At 50.1% G+C, this 22623-nt stretch overlaps 1 protein-coding gene and 1 long non-coding RNA gene across 3 annotated transcripts in view; one reads left to right on the plus strand and one right to left on the minus strand.

Moving 5' to 3' along the window:
- Positions 1–22623, minus strand: part of SPIN1 (spindlin 1) — a 75979-nt gene that overhangs the window by 4156 nt on the left and 49200 nt on the right. The window contains exons 3-5 of one of the 2 annotated variants that reach the window (XM_040449553.1): positions 18744–18792; positions 9800–9935; positions 4720–4953 (exon numbers count right to left, since the gene is read on the minus strand). In XM_040449553.1, the coding sequence (XP_040305487.1) occupies positions 4720–4953; positions 9800–9935; positions 18744–18792 (419 nt within the window). Of the gene's footprint in view, positions 1–4719; positions 4954–9681; positions 9936–18743; positions 18793–22623 lie in introns of both variants that reach the window. The other variant, XM_040449552.1, reaches the window with a different exon arrangement.
- LOC121013753 (uncharacterized) lies at positions 6910–15913 on the plus strand. The gene is made up of 3 exons (XR_005782902.1): positions 6910–6920; positions 12721–12723; positions 15799–15913. It is a non-coding gene; the product is annotated as an uncharacterized LOC121013753 (long non-coding RNA).

Here is a 22623-nt window from a genome sequence, read left to right on the forward strand (position 1 = left end):
TGAAATGCAAGAAGATATTTGCAAATGACATATCAGATAAAGACTTGGTCTGTAAAGACCAAAATCTATAAAGAACTTACCAAACTCAACACCCAAAAAACAAATAATCCAGTGAAGAAATGGGCAAAAGACACGAATAGACACTTTCTCCAAAGAAGACATCCAGATGGCTAACAGACACATGAAAAAATGCTCACCATCACTCATTGCTCATCATCAGGGAAATCTCATCAAAACCATGACGAGATACTGCTCACACCTGTCAAAATGGCTAACATAAACTCAGGAAACAACATGTTGGCGAGGATGTGGAGAAAGAGAAACCCTTTTGCACTGCTGGTGGGAATGCAAACTGGTGCAGCCACTCTGGAGAACAGTATGGAGGTTCCTCAAAAAATTAAAAATAGAACTACCCTATGATCCAGCAATTGCACTACTAGGTATTTATCCAAGGGATACAGGTGTGCTGTTTTGAAGGGGTACATGCACCCCAATGTTTATAGCAGTGCTATCAACAATAGCCAAAGTATGGAATGGAAAGAGCCCAAATGTCCATCAGTGGATGAATGGATAAAAAAGATGTGGTGTGTGTGTATACACAGACAGACACACACACACACACACACACACACACAATGGAGTATTACTCAGCAATCAAAAAGAATGAAATCTTGCTATCTGCAACTATGTGGATGGAACTAGAAGGTATTATGCTAAGTGAAATTAGCCAGAGAAAGACAAATATCATAGAACTTCACTCATATGAGGACTTTTAAGATACAAAACAGATGAACATAAGGGAAGGGAAGCAGAAATAATATAGAAAGAGGGAGGGAGATAAAACATAAGAGACTCTTAAATACAGAAAACTGAGGGTTGCTGGAGGGGTTGGGGATGGGGGACATGGGCTAAATGGGTAAGGGGCATTAAGGAAGACACTTGTTGGGATGAGCACTGGGTGTTATACATAGAGGATAAAAGACTAGAATCTACTCCTGAAATCATTATTGCACTATATACGCTAACTTGAATGTAAATTTAAAATTTTTTTAAAAAACTTAACATCCCCAATTCATCCTGATTATCTAGACCCAAGAGTCAGCAAACTTTTTATTCAAGGGCCAGACAATAAATATGTGAGGACTGAAGCCATGTGGTCTCTGTACCAACTACTCGGCTCTGCCTTGTCAAGTGAGAACAGCCTCAGAGAATATACAGATGAAAAGTGTGGCTGTGTGCCAATAAAACTTTATTTACAAAAACACTCTGCCGCCCCCTCCCACCCTCAGTCCATAACATGTGAAGGATTCTGAAAATCATGACCAGAAATCCCTGAGGCTTGTGTTCAATTACAGCTGTGACTGCCTGAGATGAGAACCACACCAAGGAAAAGTCCAGGGAAAAACCTAAATCCACAAAAATTCTTAAAAGTAAGTTGGAGTTCCTTCAAAACAGGTCTTCAGAGCAGACAACACCTACGGGGAGGCGAGAATACGCTGCTCAAACTTCTCCCTGGTCTTTTCCTGCGAATCCTTAAAGTGTCTTTCTCCTCCACCTCATTCCACTGCACACCATCGTCCCAGCCCAGGTTCAACATAAGAGACTTCTGCTCTGGAAACAGGTGCCGAGTGAAGCCCCTCCCCAGCCCGGCCATGACAGGATCTCTGAGGACCGTGGAGGCAGCACACCTCTCAGACGAGCCCCCCCCCCCAAAAGCCTGAGTGCTGGAGAACACCGTCCCAAGCGCATAGGGGCTGCGAGGCGTCCCCGAGTGCACTCGGAAGGACAGCCAACTGTCCCCTCCAGCAGCAAAGACACAGGGGATGGGGCTGGGAGGTTCCAACTCCACCTCCAGAAAACTCTTCAGGGCCCAAGCAAGGCGAGCCCCTCTCTGTGTAGCCCGGGTCTGGCCCTGGAGCTCCGCGCGGCCCGCTGGCGGCCCGAGTGCCCAACTGCACTAATGACGGTCCACCTCACTGGCCGCCTCAAGTCCTCTTGCCCGAGGACGCAATCCTAACCCTGCTACTCTGACCACCGCGCGACACAACGCCAAAGTATGACGCTATCCGATCTGAACAGGGAAGTGATGCCGAACCCGAGGCGGAAGTCCTTTCTTCATCAGCAGCGGCACGGGCCCTCCCCGCTTTCGGGGCACTTCACGTCCACAAAGTTCCAAGTGTGTGGTTACCAGGCACGCCACAGCAACTGAGCCGAGAGGTGAGGGGCTCGCACAGAGGCCGCCCCAGCAGGGCATCACCACGGGTTCCAATGGTAACTTAATTTCCGCTCTTGCAATGCACGTAGCGAACAGGGGAGAGACGCTGGGGGGGGGGGGGGGACGCGGGGCTGGGAGACACTGGGGACGGTGCAAACGCCTTCATAGTTTCCATCAGCAAGACAGCAGCTCTAACAGGGATACTTCTCTACCAAAAAATTAAAAATCAACTTCGTATAGGCTAGAGAAATGCTTTTATTTTTAATTTTTTAATGTTTATTTATTTTTGAGAGAGACAACATGAGTGGAGGAGGGGCAGAGAGAGAGAGAGAGAGAGAGACAGAATCTGAAGCAGGCTCCAGGCTCTGAGCTGTCAGCACAGAGCCCGACGTGGGGCTCGAACTCACGAACCGCAAGATCATGACCTGAGTGGAAGTCGGACGCTTAACGCACTGAGCCACCCAGGCGCCCCAGGCCAGAGAAATGCTTTTAAAGAATGCTCTCATGAGAATTAAGTTCCTGCTATTTAAATACTTCCTGTTACCACCCGTGGCAAATGTACACAAGGCAGAAAGTCAGGGCCAGATGAGCACACGTCAGAGCAGTTTCCCTGACTGGCTCGTTGGCAGAACTCAGCAACAGAGATGGTTGTCACACCGCTCATGTATCATGCGTCCGCCAGCCCCATCTGTTCAGGCCCAGGCACCCCTGTGTTGGAAGAAAGGCTAAAGAGTACTTTCAAAAAGAAAAGGCTTACCCAAAAGTGAAATTAAGAAAATAGTTCCATTCATAGTAGCATCAAAATGAGCAAAATGTTTAGGAATAAATTTCACAAAGTAAGTACAAAACTTCTACTCTGAAAACCACAAAACACTGTTGATAGAAATCTTTAAATCTCAGCAACGGCAGTATAGCCCATGCTCGTGGGTCAGAAGGCGTCACGGTGTCAAGATGGCAGTTACCCCCCAAGTTATCAGAGCTTCGACACAATCCCCGGATGAATCCCAGCTGACTGCTTTGCAGAAATTAACAAACTGATACCAAAATTCACAAAATCGCAAAGGATCCCAAAGAGTCAAAACAATGGTGAAAAAAGAACAAAGTAGGGCTCAACCCTTCCCAGTGTCCACACTGACTCCGGAGCAGTGTGACCAAGCGCTGGACGTACGCAAGCACAGCCTGGGGCGACGAAGCAGGGCTGAAGCCCAGCGGCACCCCCCCCACACGTCTGCAGCCAACTCCCTCTCAACAAGGCAGCAAAACCACCCAACAGGGGAGGGAGCAGTCTTTCCAAATAATGGCGCTCAGACAACGTGCAGGAGAATGAAGATGGACCCTCTCACCACATCGTAAAAGTTAGCTCACAATGTATCAAAGACCTAAATAGAAGAACTAAAGACCCACAGGTAAGAGCGACACCTACAAGACTTTTAGAAGAAAACAAAGAAGTAAATCTTCAGAACCTTGAACTTGGTAAAGACTATCAGAGAAAACACCAAAAGCACGAGCTACAGGAGAAAGAATAAATTGGACTTCATCAAAATTTAAAACTTCTGGGCTTCAAAGAACACCATCAAGGAAGCAAAAAGAAACCGACAGAACAGGAGAAAGTGTCTGCAAGTCCTACGTGTCAGGAGACCCGCACGGAGAACACAGACCCAGACAAGTCAGTGACAGACAGGTGGCCTGACTGAACAGGCAGACAATGCATGCAAACAGACACTTCTCCAGAGAAGACACAGAAATAGCCAACAACACGGGAAAAGGTGCCCGATGTCTCTAGCGATCAAGGAGATGCAAACCAAACCCATGACGAGCTAGCATTTTGCAACCATGAGGACAGCCAGAGCCAAACATCAGGTAACACAAAGGGGTGAGGGTGTGAAGCAATCAGAACCATCACACATGGTCGGAGCATGTGCAGAATGGTGCAGTGGCCTTGTGAATCAGTCCGGCGGTCCCCCACACAACACAGCAGTAACCACAGACCCATCAGTCCTACACCTCTGTGTCCACCCAGGAGAAGGGAAGGCAAACATCCACTCAGAAACCTGCGCACAAAGGTTTATAGCAGCATCCTTCATAACGAGCAAGAGGCGGGTGACAGCCCATACATCCATCAACAGACGGGTGGATACACACGCATAGATTACACTTGCACTTGGCCAGTAAAGGAATGAAGCACTGACACATTACAACTTGGAGGAGCCTGAAAACACTGCGCTGAGTGAAGGAAGCCACTCACGAAGGAGCCCGTGTTACATGCTCCATTCACCCCCACATCCACAATCCACGACAGATCTACACAGAAAGCACGTTCGTCTTGGCAAAAGGTGCAAAATTTCACAATCTACACTCGGTGCAGGACTAAAAGAATCATCCCTTAACCCTAGTAATCAAAGTAAGAAAGATGAATCTACAAAAAATAGTTAATCAAATATCTTGTTCTAAAATTCAAGTTCCTTTGGAATTATCAAAAATAAAAGCTGACAATCCACACTTACTTGAATCGGGCATGATGCGAAGGTCGCCTTCTTTATAATCATCTAAGAGCTGGTACATGTACAAGACGGGGTCCTTCTCGTAGGTGATGTAGAACCACGTGTTCATGATAGGGGCGCGAGCCAAGACCATCCCCCTCCACTCGTCCTTGGAGCCATCCTCTGTCTCAAACATGTGCTCCACCGCCTTTCCGATCATCGTGTCGGCCAGGTGCGCGTCGCTGATTCGAGAGCTCGCTGGGGACAAGAAGCAGACAGCGGTTCACACAGGATCTTACCGACATGTACTGTGTGTGAAGACTGAATTCACACAAGGCGACGGCCTGACGTGTGAGCGGCACAAGAATCAGCGGGCTGGCGCCCAGGCCCCACTGTAGTCCACAGGCTCTGGGGGTCCCAGGTCAGTCACTGCGAGAACCTGCTTTCCTTCTTTTTTGTTTTCCGAACTCAACTGCTCTTGGTGCGGTACCTTGAAATTAGAACTTTCAATGGTTCATTCGAGGTATACAGTGGGTTTTGGTAGGTTTAATAGCTATTTTAAACTTCAAGGGGCGCCTGGGTGGCTCAGTCGATTGAGCATCCAACTTCGGCTCAGGTCATGATCTCACCGTCCGTGAGTTCGAGCCCCGCATCGGGCTCTGTGCTGACAGCTCGGAGCCTGGAGCCTGCTTTGGATTCTGTGTCTCCCTCTCTCTCTGACCCTCCCCCATTCATGTTCTGTCTCCCTCTGTCTCAAAAATAAATAAAAACATTAAAAAACAAAACAACAAAAAAAAAAAGCTTCAAGATAATTCTAGGCTTGCCTGGAGCTGTAGAACAGGAGCATTCCCACGCACTCCTCACCCACCTTCCCTCTGGTAACACCTTCCGTGACCACGGGGCAGTTATTCAAACTAAGAGGTCACCCTACCCCAGGCCTGAGGTCTTCCTCTGGGTCTATAATCTGTTTCCACAGCAAGCCAACTGCTCCTGGGCGTTACACCACACTGGGCTGTGCTTTCGCTTGGCACGCCCCAGGGCTTTCACTTCAGCATCTGAGTAACTGCTTCTCAGCGCCGGCCCAGCCGCCCTCTCCCTCCTGCCTCCTGCCAGGGCCCTGCCTGCACGGTCTCCTCCTCCTCCAGGTCTTCTCCCAGGGGCTCTCCGGGACCAGGAGGGAAAGCCCGGCCGAGACCACTGCCTCCTCCGGCTTTATTCGTTAATGGCATTCCCCACCATCGGCAGTCGTCCTGCTTGGCCCGGGCACCCGGGAGGCAAACACAGACCCCTTCCGTCTGCTTTCCGATACCAAGAGCACCGCACTCCGACACCTGCCGTACAAATTAATCGACGGCCCTGCCGTGTTCGTTAAGGGGCAGGTGGAAAATCACAACCTAACTTGTTTTTAATACTGGGAAAATTACAGAAGGTCCTAATGATTTTAAGGTTTCTCTGGTCCTCGCATTTTAGACAACTGTCTTTTTAAAAAAAGCACTTCTATTTTACTCATTCATAAGTGCTTTTACTTCTGTTAAAATTCAAAGGGACACAGAATTTCTGAAGATACTGCTAGCCAATTTTATCAGAAGGACACTCTAAATACATATGGTGCTTCTCTTTGCTTACATATGCAATAACTATTCAAAATTACACAAAATTCCCCAATGTGCACTAAAAGCCCACTCGCGTTTCTTCAGAAGTTCTCAAACTTTTTGACCTCAGGACTCCTGTATAATTTTTGAGGATCTAAAAGAGCAATTCTTTACATGGATAGCTACCAAAATCTGCTACTAGAAATTACAAGTAAGTCTAAAAAAATTTTTTTTTCCAACGTTTTTTTATTTATTTTTGGGACAGAGAGAGACAGAGCATGAACAGGGGAGGGGCAGAGAGAGAGGGAGACACAGAATCGGAAACAGGCTCCAGGCTCCGAGCCATCAGCCCAGAGCCTGACGCGGGGCTCGAACTCACGGACCGCGAGATCGTGACCTGGCTGAAGTCGGACGCTTAACCGACTGCGCCACCCAGGCGCCCCTAAAAATATTTTTTAAATACTTACATAAAGCATTTTTAATGAAAAATAACCATATTTTCTAAGAAAGATTTAGTAAGAAGAGCGGGATGATTTTACATGTTTAAATCTCTCGATGTCTAACTTCACAAAAGGAAAGCTAGATTCTCCTATCGGCTTCAGCATTCTGAAGCATCTGTTACACGCTCTTCTGGTTGACATATGAAACCCAGCCTCACAAAGATGTGTTGTTGAAAAGGGGGAGTATTCTATTAGTCTTGTCAGATAATTCCAGATACTCTTGTGACACTACATCACAGCTCAACAAGCCTGTTAAAGGTTAACCGCACGCAGAATCTAAAATCATTATCAGTAAACCTGTCACACTGTTCTGTTAAAACTCACTTATCTCCAAAATATGTAAAGAATTCCTACAACTCAACAAAATCAAATAACCTGATTGGGAAACAGGCAAAGGACCTGAACAGACATTTCTACAAAGATGACAGACAAGTGGCCAAAAAGCATATGAGAAGGTGCTCGACATCACTAATCACCAGAGAAACGCAAACCAAAACCGACAAGAACAACTGGTGTTGCCGAGGATGTGGAGAAACTGGAGCCCTGTGCACTGTGGGTGGGAATGTGAAATGTTACAAACACTGTGGAAAACAGGACATGGGCTCCTTAGAAAATGAAACACAGAATTACTGCATGATCCAGCGATTCTGCTTCCAGGACTATCCTCAAAAGAGAGGAAAGCAGGGGCCCGAAGTGCCTGACCGCCATGTTCATGGCAGCACTCTCCACAATAGCCAAAAGGTGGAGGCAACCCAAGCAGAGCGACGGGCGAGCCGAATGCGGGGTCGACACGATGAGTACTGCTCAGCCTCGAAAGGGAAGGAGATGCTGTCACATGTTACGTGGGCGAACCCTGAGTACACTACGCTGGGAAAGGAAGTGGTCACCAAGACAAATATTCTATCTAATGGTATCTAATGTGACCCAATTCATAGAAACAGAAAGTAGAAGAGCTGGGGGGGAGGTGGGGAATGGAGCAACAGATTTACAAGATGAAAACGTTCTGGAGATTTGCTCCACAACAACCTGAATGCACGTAACACTAACTGAATTCAACACTTAAAAATGGTCAAGGTAGTGAATTTCACGTTCTGTGTTTTTACCGATGTCACAAGCCTCCTGACCTCGAGGGTCCCTGACCACACATGGGGCACCCATACACTGTGCCACCACAGGCCTTCAGGCCGGGTCCCCTCCTTAGCTTATCGCAAACAAAACTGCAAGTACAGTCTGATGTACAACCTGAGGCTGATCGTGACAGACGGTTTCCTTCCTACATGGAACGTAAGCGAAGGGCAAATAATCTTCCAGACTGAAGCAGGCGAGAAGTACCAGAATTAACTACTCATTAAATTCAGCACGTGAAATACTGCTGGGTTGCATAGACGCCTTTGGATTTCCTTTTTAAAATGCTTTGCTTTTTACAAAAACAAGCCTGATCTCCCATTGGAAACAGTAAGAAAACCATTAAGCAACTCAAGTCCATCACCAGAGATACTTATAGATTTGGGGGTATCTTGGTTTGATCAAATCACGTTTTTACCAAGAGGAAATGACCTCCTCTGTCCTATGATGACAGAAGAGCTCACACAGGCCGGCAGGGCAGTCTCACCCCAAAAGGGACAGACTAAACATCTAGATCAGAAAAAGGATACACGACAATTACTTAGTACAAACAATGGATTTGAAAGTCTAGGTATTTTTTTAAAACCTGAAGGTAAGACTCTTCAATGTTAGTTTCTCACACTGGAAATAGGCTAACGTCAAGATCAAGAGGAAACAGAGGATGTGCCTCGTGAGGAAGGAGGAAGGTCCAGTGGCACCAAGAACAGGTAAAGACATGACAAATGCCAGAGATGTAACATTACACAGTTACCTTTGATAATAATAAAGACATGAAGATTTCTGCGAAAACAGAACTGTATTTACATGGGATAAATATAGACTTAGCATCGTCATCTAAAGGGAAGGCAAACAGAAAACTTGCTGCTCTGGCAAAGAGTTAACTTGCTAGGGAAGCACGTGTGTCCCAAGAACACAATGGCAAAAACAAAGGGACAAGGGAACAGAGTAGTTTCCCCTCTTGGCAATCTGGCCCCACACTTCTACCCACAAGTCCACATCTGCTGAGACTGGGTTTGTTAACATAGAGGTTTTTCAAGACAATTCCAAAAGGATCAACCAGCGCTCAGGCATGGCCGTGGTAAGAAGAAAGCACTTCAAAGTGAACACTCTTTAAGAAAGTAACGTTAACGTGGGTGCGTCCTACTCATCCTAGAAATGATATTTTACCTTATCCTTAAAAATAAAATCAGTCGTTATTATTTAACTGACACCTTAAGCCTTAAGGAACTAAGCTATATAAGGGGACCTATTTGTACAATATTTAAGAAAAGAAAGGGCTGTTCATTTCCACATTGTGCAAACATCCATCTAAAGAATGCAGAATAAATAAAGCCCACGGGTTTGGGCTGCTTGAATTTGGGTTGAAAATACAGTTATCACTTATGTAATAACACACAATGAAAGATATACTTCACATAAGGATTCTAAAGTAAGTGCGTAAGCTACTATAATCTGATGAAAGAGGTACACAAGATATTTGAGCTAACAAGAAAACATTCTTACCCATCAGAGTCCACATGAACAGTGAGCAAAACGTGGGAAATAATGTTAGAAATTATCAGTTTGTCAATTTGTTCAGCAATCATTTCACACATCTTTACACCCCTGACTTGAACTGTGGTTTCAGGTGACTGACTTAAGAGTATATCGGGAGTGCCTGCACTCCAGGAAAAATAAAAATACCAATAATACAAAAGAATAATCACAAAGCAATCACTTCGACAATCATTTGTAAAGAATACAACACACAAATAGTAAAGAGAACTTACCAACTCTATCGGGGAGGACTTCGAGCGCAGATACTCTTTCATCTTTATTAAGTTCTAGTCCATAAACACAGTCAAATCCATCGTATTTTATAAGATACAAAGAAGGATTTACAGGCACCTGGTCCAGAACGGTTCCTTTCCACTGGGTGACAGGGCCATTCCCCTCCTTCCACCCATGCTGAATCCTGCAGCCTACGATGTTCCTCCGGGGCTGGGAAACGGGTTTGCTCGGCCCCACACTGCTCCGATGTTTTCTGCATTCACACATAACACACGTAAGGTATCATGTCAGAAGTACACACCCCGACCCCCAACCCTACTGCTAGCGAGCATGCTCTCCGGGTCCAGGCGCCCCCAGGGGCCCTCCGGGTCACCGTGTGCACACGTCCTGCTCCCTGTGCGCCCTGTGGGCAGGCGCAGGAACAGCACTTTGCCACAGCAACTTCACCCTGATATGGAACACGAGCATCGCTTTCTCAACTGTGAGTTTCTATTATTGCAGTCAACTCACAGTGACCTCGGTTAATCATAGATAGAGAAGGGCTGACCGCATAAAATACGCATACATGCACACGGCTTTACAGAACATGAACCCGCTTCTCGTCAAGCAGAAACGTGCAACTGTTCAATCTCACCCACTGTGGCGCCCACATAATGATCCCCCACCACCTTAATCAAGGAGAAAAAACTAGACCTTTAACTTCTCTTTAACCAGCAGTCCAGGCCGGCTGGCATCCAGGCATTACACCGTTAGTACTTCTCTAGGAAACAGACTCTGACTTGAATTTTGAAATTGTAACTTGAAACAAGACTTGAATTTTGACAAACACTTAATGTATTATCAAAAATTATTGGAGCAACACCAAACCACATTCTTTCCAGATTATTAACAATTGGAAAATCTACATGCAACGTTTACAAGCAGCACACGTGGGTCCTGGTATCAGGGAAGGCATCTGGGCTCCACCTAGGAGTCTCGGACAAGGGACCAAGCTGGGCGTGGACAGAGAGGACAGCCAGGCCCCGGGGCACTGCACATGCTCAGCCGAGAACGTCCGGTGGTCAGAGATCTCTCGTCTACACCACGAGCGAAAGTCGTAAGTGACTGGCATACACACAAACTTTGAAAAAAACAATTTATTGTAGGCTGTGATATTTAAAGCTACGATGTACGGACTTTCAAGGAGGCGAGCTGGTAAATCTAGAGGGAGTGTGACACAGAGGAACCTCGAGCGCTGCCCAACGAGGTCCGCATCTGTTGGCGCAGGCCTTTCCTCAGCAAGAGGGAGATCATCCCAGATGGAAAACTGCTCACGTCGGGTGGAAAAGGGCTCCCAAGGTTCTGAGCGGGTTTTCTGCAGGCGCCCAGCAGACCTGCCTTCCAGGAGGATGGGGTTCACAGGCTGACAAGGCGGGGGTGGGGGGGTGGTGGCTGAGAAGGGAAGACCCCACAGAGCCCTGCGGAGACAGAGGGGCTCGGAGCCCTGCAGGGGATGGCCATCCAGGGAGCCACAGCCCTCCTCACACATGGGGCCCGAGAGGACAGTGGCACGGCTGCACATGGATGACACGGAACAGTCGGGAGGCACACCCACAGGCCATCTGCCCACAAGGGAGGGAGATGGAAACCGCTCCCCACGGCCAGGCACACACCAGAGGCCAGAGCAGGGAGTGAGAACCAGAAAGGAAGCCGTTTCAGAAACGAAGACTAACCCAGAGGAGCACGGCCAACAGATGCGGCGGGCCCGCCTGGGAGGACACGACACAGCTGTGACTAATGGACATGGGCTCCTAGCTGTTGTAGGACATTAGGACACTGACGCAACTCACGGAAAACCCCGAGAGAAACAACACCCATGTGCACAGGCAGCCCTGGGAAAACAGACCCCACCTCTGACGCGAACATCCTCCAGTTAAGACAAATTCTTTAAGGAAAAGAACATCTCGTGGGCATCCAGGCACGAGGACCACATCACGGGAGAACGAGACAGTGACACTGGGGCCACCAGACAGCAGAGTTTACGGTTCTCGGCAAGGGGAATGTGAGCCAAGGCCTCCACACTGACCGCAGAGGCCCGGAAGGTTACAGGACGGTTGCGGAGAACCGAGGAGCGCCCGGGAGCTTCCCCGGCGGCCCTGGGTGCGTCCCCACGGCTGCACGAGGAAAGGGAAAGAGAGGGGTGCGCAAGGCAGGGCCACCCGCCGGACAGAAGAGCAGCTGGGACAATCGCCCTCCCTTGGATGCACGGAAGAGGCAGGGCCAAGAGCTCACGTCAGCGCTGCCCGCCCAGGAACTCGGCAGCAGCCACCGCGAACCTCAGCCCTTACGTATCGCCGGCAGAGCACAGGGATCTTCAGCATCATGTTTCTCCTCAAACAACCAATTACCATCTGTGAGATTTCAGCAGAAGTCCCAGCGATGCATGCTGTGTACAGCATCAGGCTTTCTGCACAGCAAAGGAACAGGCTGATTCCCAACCTCGCTGACTAAGGAATGCAGTCACATGCACCGTTTCCTAATTCACACAAACATTCCACCATTACTACAAAATTATAAGCAAATACAGCATTTCTGCCAGTGTGACGGTTTATCTAAATTTGTCACCCTGGCTGGGTCACAGTACTCAGCTATGTGGTCAATCATTACCCTAGATGTTTTCTGTGAAGGCATTTTTCTAGAAAGGCAACCTGTAAATCAGCAGATGGCCCACCATAATGTAGCTGAACCTTATCCAATCAGTTGAAGGTCTTAAGAAAAAGTGTTCTCACAGGAAGCAATTTTGCCCTGGGACCGGAGCTGCCACACCAGCCTCTGATCTCTCTCCGTACGTGCACAGGCACACAATCACCACGGTCCTGGCTTTTTGGAGAATACAGATCACAACCAGAAGAGCTTCTATCCTGGATTCAACCCCTCAACTAGCAGTTGACCAATCTAAAGACAGCTGTGCAAAATTACCCACCCCATTTCATTTTTCAAGAAGTAGACGTCACACCCAGCACAGAGCCCAACGTGGGACTTGAACTCACAACTGTGAGATCGTGAGCTGAGCCGAGATAGTCAGACTGACTCAGCTTAACCGACTGAGCCAGCCAGGTGCCCCTCTCTTACATTTACTCTGGATCCTTCACCCACCGTCCCTTCCTTAGCAGAGGAACACAGCACTTCCCAGCCTCTCCTCCATGATCCCACTCCCCTGACACTGCTCACCTTCCAGAAAGCCTCAGACCAAGCTCTCCTGAATTAGGTAAAACAGACAGGCTTGAATTTCAGCCTCTCTATCGAACCGATAGATAAGAAACAAATGTTTCTTCGCCTTTTCTTGAACCGTGTCTCTTTAATTAACAAGCCTTCCTATATCGGCCGTAAACGTTCGCTTCCTCTCCCGATTCCTCTGTGAGCTCTGCGGGTCGGCCTCGTCGGGGTGCGGTGGTGCCGCCCGCAGACTGCTGGTTAGCTCTCCCGCCGTGTGTGACCCTCTCTCATGCGGTCAGTGCTCCTCAGGTGCCCGACAGTCGCCGGCATTCCTGTGCTCCGTGCCAGCCGAGACCACGGCGTCTGGAGCGCGGTGTACTTCTTCAGGCCCAGCCGGGCCCCGACGTCTGAGCAGGAGGTGTGGGATCGGAGAAGCAGCAGTGACCCAGGGGGCTGCAGAGTGGCCGGGAGCGGAGCGAGCAGAGACCTTGGGACGGAGACGAGGGGCAGGCAAACCTCCTCCACGGCTGGTTTCTCCTCCGGCCACCTCGGCTGCAGCCAGCCTTTGCAGTTTCCAACCCGTACAGACTCCAGGGTCCACTCTGGATCCGCACTTTTCGGAGGGCTTCCTTTTCAACTCAAAGTGGCAGAGAGCTCCTCAGCTCAGCTTAATTTTTTTTTAATGTTTTTTTTTTTTGTTTTTTTTTTTTTTAGAGACCAAGCTAAACAAACACTCTGAGCGCATGCGGGGGGGGGGGGTGTGCAAAGAGAGAGAGGGAGACGCAGAATCCAAAGCAGGCTCCGGGCTCTCAGAAGAGCCTGCTTGGGATTCTCGGTCTCCCTCCCTCTCTCTCTGCCCCTCCCCTGCTCGCTCTGTCTCTCTCACGAAATAAACAAACTTAAAAGAAATTAAGGGCTGCCTGAATATGGCGTCGCAGACCTACATTCTCCCTGGATACACGTGTTCGTAACAGCCCTCGAGCTCGTGTGCGTCCCTGCGAAGAGTCTAGGGGGCTCTCCGGGCCCAGCCTCCAGAGGCCGACACACACACAGCGCTGCCGCAGGCGGACGGCAGGCACCTCGCTCCGGGAGGACGGCCGAACTTGCCGCCACGCGCAAATAAAGGGCTGCACTGAGTCACGATCCCAACGATTCGAGGAGGACAGCACAGAACGCCAGAGGTACGCACCTGTGAGCGCGTTGCTGGTTCTCTCCACAGCCGCCCCTGGGAACAACGGACAGGCCCCCGGGCTCTGGAGGGATGCGCTGCTGTTGGTCCTCACGACTGGGACCGGCTCTTCTCGTACGCCCATGGGGATGCCCCCGGGGAGCAGACGGGGCCGGCCAACCCCTCGGCAGAAAGCCACTCTCCCTGTACGGAAGGAGCGGAGCCTGCGTACCTCTCAGATGGGCCTCGGAGGAGACTCTGGCAGGCGAGCGACCACCCGGAGCGTGTGGGCAAGGCCCACACCTGGCCCCAGATTCCTCGATCCCAGACCTTCCAGCACACGCTCCGGGCCGCCGCTGCCCCAGGCACCATACCTTAGGGAGCACCGGTCAAAACCAACACTAGTTTCCACGTACCCATGTTCCCCAAAAGGTAAGCTGGATTGCAGGGGCATTTTCTGTGCCTTGCCGGACACTTTAAGGAAGTCTGGAACACACCCCGCTAATTGTTCTGTCACCCAGAAAAGAGATTCTGTGTTCAAAGCACATCCTCCTCCCCGGGACTGGAAGATCTTATTTTGGTGGTCAGTATTTAAAGGGACCACACTTCTTCAGCTTCAACCAGCACCATTCTGCCGTGAACCAGGAAATGCCACTCACGCACCGTGTACTATGCTGCACAAATTAATTACTGACACTTTCCTTATTCTATTTAGTACTGTCTTCTAAGAGCAGTTCCCTTACTCGTGTTGCAGCACATTTCAGAAGAAACTACTGACTGTATCAACATAATTGTCTTTTTACAAGATGCACACCAGTAAGGAGAAAGTTTTTCTGGTTCCTGTTGCTTAATAAAAGTTGTACAGCTGATGCTGCCATTGCCGGCTCAAAATGACGATATAAAAACAAGATGGGGAGTCGGGGTTCCATCCACACACTATGGGTTCTTTCATTACTCTGTCCCAGAGAATGCCAGAGCTGTCTGCGGCAACCTCCCAATGCCAAGGCCTTCCAATACACTATTCACTTCCTTGGTGTGAAAAGCACTTAAAAGTCGATTCAAAAGTATTATTCTTTTTGTCCAATTTAAGACAGCACCACACTTCATGTAGATGCCTGCTTCACTGTTACCTTGTCTGTGTAACCCGCTTTTCCAACGTGAGACAAGCAACCACTCCACGACAAAGCACGGTGTGGTGGTTGTGTGCTCTAGAATCCTGCTGTCCCCTCTGGGAGCCCTGGCTCAGTCACTTCTCAGCTGCATGACCCCAAACTGGTCAGTTAACCTCTTGCATCAAAGGGCCCAGGGCTCCTACTTGACAGGGGTGCCATGAAAAGTACCTGAGCCCACACCAGGGACTCCAGGAGGAGGAAGGGAGAGGAGGAAGAGGGGGGGACAAGGAGGATGGGAGGGGGAGGAGGGGGGGAGTTGTCTCTGTCGCTGTTGCGGTCAGTGACTGGTACTTGTGATTTAACAAATGGAAAAGCACTGGCTGGAAATACCTCTACTTAGTGTGTAATAGCCCTGGCCCATTTCTCTAAAAACACACCAAAACCCGTCGTGTTTTCTGACAGTGCCTTGAAACGGAAAGGCATCCACTACTCCAACTAGGGAAGACAAAGAACCGGATTTCTGTTTGAAAACTGCAACAAAGAACCGCTACGGCTAATCTCGCCTGAGATCCCCCCACTCTACCTTCCCTTCAAGATGCACAGCTGCCCCTTAAAGCAGGGATCAGGGCACTGACCCCCAGTATAACTTCTGACTCCCTCAAAACTTGATAGCTTGACCGGAAGCCTTACCAATTACATGAACGATTTACACACACTTTGTACACTGTATGTAACCTCTGCTGTACTCTTACAATCCAGTAAGCCAGAGAAAAGAACATATCATCAAGAAAATTATGGGGGGGGGGTGGCACCTGGGTGACTCAGTCCGTTAGGCATCCAACTTCTGCTCAGGTCATGATCTCACAGTTCATGAGTTCAAGCCCCAGATCAAACTATCTTCAGGTCCTCTGTCCCCCTCTTTCTCTGCCCCTCCCCTGCTCGTCCTCACTCTCTCAAAAATGGGGAAAGAAAGAAAGGAAGGAAACGAAAGGAAGGAAAGGAGAAAGGCAGAAAAGGAGGAAGGAAGGAAGGAAGGAAGGAAGGAAGGAAGGAAGGAAGGAAGGAAGGAAGGAGAAAGAGGAAAGAAGAAAGGAAAAAGGAAAGGAAAGGAAGGAAGAAAGGAGAAAGAGGAAAGAAAGGAAGAAGGAGAGGAAGGGAGGGAGGGAGGGAGGGAGGGAGGGAGGGAGGGAGGAAGGAAGGAAGGAAAGAAAGAAAGAAAGAAAGAAAGAAAGAAAGAAAGAAAGAGAGAGAAAAAAAGATCACAAGGAACAGAAAATACGCTCATAGTTAGTTCTGTGCCGTACTTAAATCCGGGCACAGGTGGCCCTGTGCTGCTTGATCCCATGTTGTTCAAGGGCCAAGTATACTTTCCCTGCGGATGCATTTCCCAAACGACGTCCTGCAAAGCTGGGAAAGGCCTGCCTGCCAACTTGTTCCCAAAATGTAGTGGGGGGCCTGGTCGGCAGGAGGCATGGAAGTGTGCTGCCTTCACTTTAAAAACCAGAACAAGATGCGGCTACACAATGTCCCTGGTCTGCTGCAGCAATGCTCCCACTGCCACGGACCCGACTCCGAGTCCTGCTGATACCCACGGGGACGGGGCTGCCACACTCGTCCCCTGGAGCTCCTATGACTCCTGTCGCACGTGCAGTTACTGCTCAGATTCCCAGAAACACAGGAGGCGAGAGGAGACAAGGCCACAGGTCAGCGGCTGCAGGCGGTGGGTCCCTTGTGCCTTTCCTCGCTCGCTGTTGGGCCACAGTGGAGGCAGCAAGGGCAGAATGAGGCTCCGGGTCTGCTTTTCTGTTCGTGGTTTCCATAAACATCTTGCTGGCAGAAAGCCTTGTCTATAGAGAAAAGCTGACGCCCCACCATTCCAGTCCAGACCAGGATTTTTAGGCGCGGTAAGCAGGGTCCCAGGCAGACAGAGGAACGTGCCAAGGTGCCCAGCTGAACCACCCAGCTCCCCGCTTCGAGCCAGCTCCTGCCCAGGGGCCTCGCCACCAGCCTTGTGGGCCCATCCAGAGGCAGTGAGCAATGGCCACCTGTTGTGAAATGTGCAGACTCTTTCTTTCCAACCGTCTTCAGATGTGCACAGAGGTCAGAAGACAGGCGAACAGGACTGAGAGTGTGTCCTTTCTTCCCGTGGCGCCCTCTGGCTACAGAGTACCAAGTTCAAGGCTGTCTACTGAAAGCTTGTTTTCACTGAAACAAGCACCCGACTGAGCTCCCTGCATTGCAGAGCACAGGGGAGCAGATTCTCAGAAGTTTTAACAGATAGGCGTTTATTCATTGTGCTTGGGGGGGGGGGGGGGCATTACCAGCACATCAGAGCCACGAGTCCACGGAAAGCAGTGCTTACGAGCAGGCATGTGAAACCCTCGCACAAACCCAAGAATGCCTGAAATCCTAACTAAAGGAACTTCCAACCAGAGATATCCAGAAATGTGTAAAAATGGGTAAAACTGAATGCACATTACACTCTGAAAGCCAGTTATTTTAAACTAACTGGTAAAATCTATTTTGCACGAACTGTTCTGGTCTTGCAAATCAACATCTAACTTGCTTCTCTTCCCCCACTAAGTTTTTATCATTACCTGATATTACAGCTTGTATTTGTTTTGTTACCTCCCACTTGGGCCAAGAGATGGCTGATTACTTATGGCAATGGTGCGCCATGAGTGGAGATAGAGTACATAGATTACCAGCTCGGTGGGCGTGGCAGAACCACGAACATTAGTAATGGGCATATCAATGAAATCTGGGAAATGCCTTATCAACCCTCAGGGACACACAGACCTCAACTTCACAGTTTTACACTGTAGGACACTTCGTGAACCTAACCTGACAAATATTTACATCACTATGCATGCACGCATTTACACGGGAGGCACGTGTGCTCAGATCAGCGACATTACGGAAGGGCACGTTTAACGTCATCCAGATGTGCCACCGCAGCCAAGGCGCCCTGGGCCCTTCGACCACACAGGGTGGTGACTTCGGTATGAACAATTTGGAAAGAACTGCTATACTGAGAGGCTCGGGAGGTGCCAGCTAGGGTCAGAGGGCCTGGTCTGTAGTTAACAGTCTACCATCAAGACCAAACGATCAGAACCTACTTGTTAGAGCAGCGCCCTTTTAAAATATCTTTCAACAGGCATATTCTTTCTCTAGATTTCAAGCTTCTCATGTACTTGAAAATGTAGAAAAGCAGTGAGCAAGCAGCTGTCGGCATACTACTCAGGCCCTCCAGCCACAAGGCCCTCCTTGTCAGCAGCGCATCCGAGACGCAGCCAAGAACCTGCATGCCCAGAGCACGCAGCCCTTCCCAGGAGGGAAGCGGGAGAGCGCCGCCCTCACCACTGGGGCTTCCTGCAGACAGCGCAACCCCTGGGAGCTGGAGGGGAAATCATCGCCCGGAGGCTTTCCAGAGTGGAAGGACAGGCCTAGGCAGCCATAGGACAGGCCAAAGACAGGGGGCATGACCTGCTCGGCACGGAGAAGAGGGCAGCACGATGGCATCTCAAGTCCTACGTCACCTAAGGCCACAACCTGTTATCTAAAAGCAAGTTTCAGAGTTGCTTACTTGTGGGACGTCCTTTTCTTCATCATGCTTGCAGACACACCAGCATGGCCTAAAAGAGAAGTGAGCATAAGTCAATAAAAACTGGACACAAAAATACTTCAGACCTTGGAAAAAATGAACTTCTAAAAAACTGCTATGCAAAGCATGAAATGGGGCGTCTGGGTGGCTCAGTCAGTTAGGCGTCCGACTTCAGCTCAGGTCATGATCTCATGGTCCGTGGGTTTGACTGCCGCACTGGGCTCTGTGCTGACAACTCAGAGCCTGGAGCCTACTTCGGATTCTGTGTCTCCCTTTCTCTCTGCCCCTTCCCCACTAGGGCTCTGTGTGTGTGCCTCTCTCTCAATATAAACAAACAAACAAAAAAAAAAAAGGCATGAAATGAAAATAAGCCATAAAGAGCCAACCTGTAGGAAGTCATTTGTTTATTTAATTGTTAAGAAGGAAATAAAGGGGCGCCTGGGTGGCGCAGTCGGTTAAGCGTCCGACTTCAGCCAGGTCACGATCTCGCGGTCCGCGAGTTCGAGCCCCGCGTCGGGCTCTGGGCTGATGGCTCGGAGCCTGGAGCCTGCTTCCGATTCTGTGTCTCCCTCTCTCTCGGCCCCTCCCCCGTTCATGCTCTGTCTCTCTCTGTCCCAAGAATAAATAAATGTTGAAAAAAAAAAAAAAAAGAAGGAAATAACAGGGGTTCTAGGAAAATAAGATAGCAAGGACAACAGCTCATCTCCCCAGATCTGCCATAAAAAACCCAAAATCACATGGAACAAAAAACACAACACAAGTGACAATCTGGCCGTAAAGTACTAAGTTACAGAAGCTGTCTTCCTGCGACAAGCCACTAGAAAGCGGGCAGATGTGAGACACCTAGACCCAGGCACCGCACGGCTGAGGCACAGGACCACAGCACCAGAAGGCTGTGCACCCGCCCGGCCCGCGGTATCAGAGTGATGTGCAGACCCGGCCCACAGGGGGGCAAGGAGAACGGGATGGTTGTGCCCCGGGCTGGGAGGACAAAGGGGCGGGGGCGGGGGGGGGGCGCAGAGTGCTGGTGAATGGGGTCTCAGAGGGACTCCAAACATCTGGGGGTGGAAAGGGATGGCAGCTGTTCAAAGTCCAGCCAGCCACCTCTTCAAACCCCTAGGGCAGTTGGTAAAAACCACACAGAGGTGACCCCTCAGCAAGAGGGCTGCTCCAGACCCACCCGGGCATCTGGTGGCCAGAACAAAGTCCGAGCACGGCCACACAGTCCCAACGCGCCACCACACGTCTCAAATGGCCCGCACCCCAACAGAGGCCACTCGACACGCAGGAAAGTGGCAGACCATACCCCACGCCAAGGGGGTTACAACCAGAATGTAATTAACAGCAAAGATGTTAAAAGAGCTATAATGTGCTCAAATATATAAAGGACGACAGACAATACTCAAAACAGAAAAATGTGGGGAAGAAAAGGAAAGAAATAAATGAAAGTGGTGAAAACACATGATCTGAAATGAAGACGAGTGGACACGGTTAACAGCGGACCGGACCCAAAGACGGTGGGGACAGGAGCGGCCGTGGGGACCCTCACGGCCCGTGTCAACTGGCCTGACACACGGCAAACGGGATGGCTTACCACACCCACGAAGGGAGGAGCGCACCGGGAGAGAAGGAAGAGCTAGAAGCAGCAGTGGCAGAGAGTTCTCCAGATGTGGTGCGCACACAGCCACGTGGCCACACAGCCAATGAGCTCAGCCACGCCCACGTGGGATGAAAACAAGGATGAACCTGCCAGGGCGCATCCTAATCACAGTTCTGGAAACCAGTGGCCGGTGAAATACTTTAAAACAGCCTAACAGGGGCGCCTGGGTGGCTCAGTCGGTGAAACGTCCGACTTTGGCTCAGGTCACAATCTCATGATTCACAGGTTCGAGCCCTGCGTTGGGCTCTGTGCTGAGATTGCGGGGCCTGCTTGGGATTCTGTCTCACCCTCTCTCTCTGCTCCTCTTTTGCTCACACACACACACTCTCTCTCTCAAAATAAACAGTAATATTAAAAAAGAAACAACACAGAGAAACGAACACAATACTGGCTCCAGATCCACTGCCAGAAAGAGCGTGAGCCCAAACAGAAGACAGTGGAGAAAAACTCATGGACTCAGAGCACTATCTCCGGCCAAAGGAGCTTCTAGCCTCAACGGTACAGATAATGGCATCAAATGAAGACTGTCCAAACACGAATTCAGAGACTATATAAAAAAGGATGGGACAACTGCTAGCACCACACAAATTAACCTCAGGACAAAGTTATCAGGGATCAAGACAACATTTCAAAACGGTAAGAGTCAATCAAGAAGCCGGCACATTTCACAGGTTGACGGTACGTGCACTGGGTACAGAACACTGGAGTTCATGAAGGAAAACCCGACGGCCCTGACAGGAAAAATCAACACATCCACAATCAGACATTCAGACGTGAGCTCTCCTCTCTCAGTCACGGAAGTAAGGAGTGGGTGGAAAATCAGACAGGACGCAGAAGACCAGAACACCACAAAGAGCCTACACTACACGGGTTTTTTCCCCCAAGTTCACCTGAGATGTTCACTCAGACACACCATCTGCCACCCAAAGCACAAACCCTCCATGCACTTAAAACAACGTGAACTCCTAGGAAGTTTGTTCTCTTACCACATCAGAAGGGAAAGAGAAATTAATAATATCTGGAAACACCCCTGTTTTTGAAAATTAAACCACAATCTTGTTTAATCCACAGTTCAAGGACAAAATCACAATGAAATTTGACCTTGAAGAAAATCAAACTGGAAACGCTATCCGTGGGATGCGGCAAAAGCACCCCTGACTACAGTGATCGAAATCCACGCCAGGCAGCAAAATATAAAGAAAACAAAGAACGTGTGACCACAAGCTCAGTCTAGCGGTCCCCTGACTGGAAGAAGGCGGCTCCGGGGTTATCTGCAAATCCGCCATCCCTGGCCGTCCCTGAGAGCGCACATGCTCACACACACTTCCTTACTTCCACTTACAATTCCAAAGTGAAGCGAACAAGCAGACACACGGCCAACCGGTCAGTGCAGGGCTGTCTGTCCCTGTTCATGAAGACAGTGAGACAGGCAGGTCCCGGGTGCCCAGTGCCGTCCTCCCCGCTGTCCCCAGCGGCCCAGGCACCCCCACGCAGACAAGCAGACAGCTCACGGACAACGGAAGACAGCCTGGAAGGACACCAAACTTTCCTGAACGCCCCACCCCCCCGCCGCCGTCACCCCGGAATGTCTCTAGGCTTGGGGTGGACAGGATGAGGAGAGCAGACAGGCAAACAGACCCGACGGTACAGGATCGCTGGGGGTCCACGGTAACTACCCTACCCCCTTGGTGTCAGGGCCACCTTGCCTCCCACATGGAGCTCACTGGGACAGGGCAGCCGGCCTTGCACCTGTCTGCCCCCGCCCCCACGTGCCAGGCAACGCTGGGGCCCACCTGTCACCTCGTGTCCCAACGGGGCTCGCTCTCCCGCCACAGGAGGGCTGTGGCAAGATCACCGGAGAGGAGCGAGCCGCTCCCAGGGAAGCCTCTGCTCTGGCGAACGGGCATCGACACTCGTGGAGACACGGCCCCTTGGGTGCAAACGCTCCAGGCTGGGTGCACCACCACATGTGCAAGGACCCCGGAGCTCTGCAGATGGACTAGGAGGACGCACGGCAGTCCTCAAGGCCACCGAGGCCTTCACAGTCACCACACAGGGCCAGAGGCATGAACACGGAGAGCGGGAGCTCTCGGAAGCCTGCACGTGAGGAGTGGAGTCCTCCCTCTGCCCGAACAGGGGAGAAGCTGCACAAGATCAGGAATCTTTCAAGTGGCCAGAGGAGGAGTCCCAGGGTTGACAGAG

Source organism: Herpailurus yagouaroundi, unplaced genomic scaffold (assembly GCF_014898765.1).
Source record: "Herpailurus yagouaroundi ecotype Mexico unplaced genomic scaffold, PumYag 199, whole genome shotgun sequence".
In the NCBI taxonomy this organism is placed as follows: Eukaryota; Metazoa; Chordata; class Mammalia; order Carnivora; family Felidae; genus Herpailurus; species Herpailurus yagouaroundi.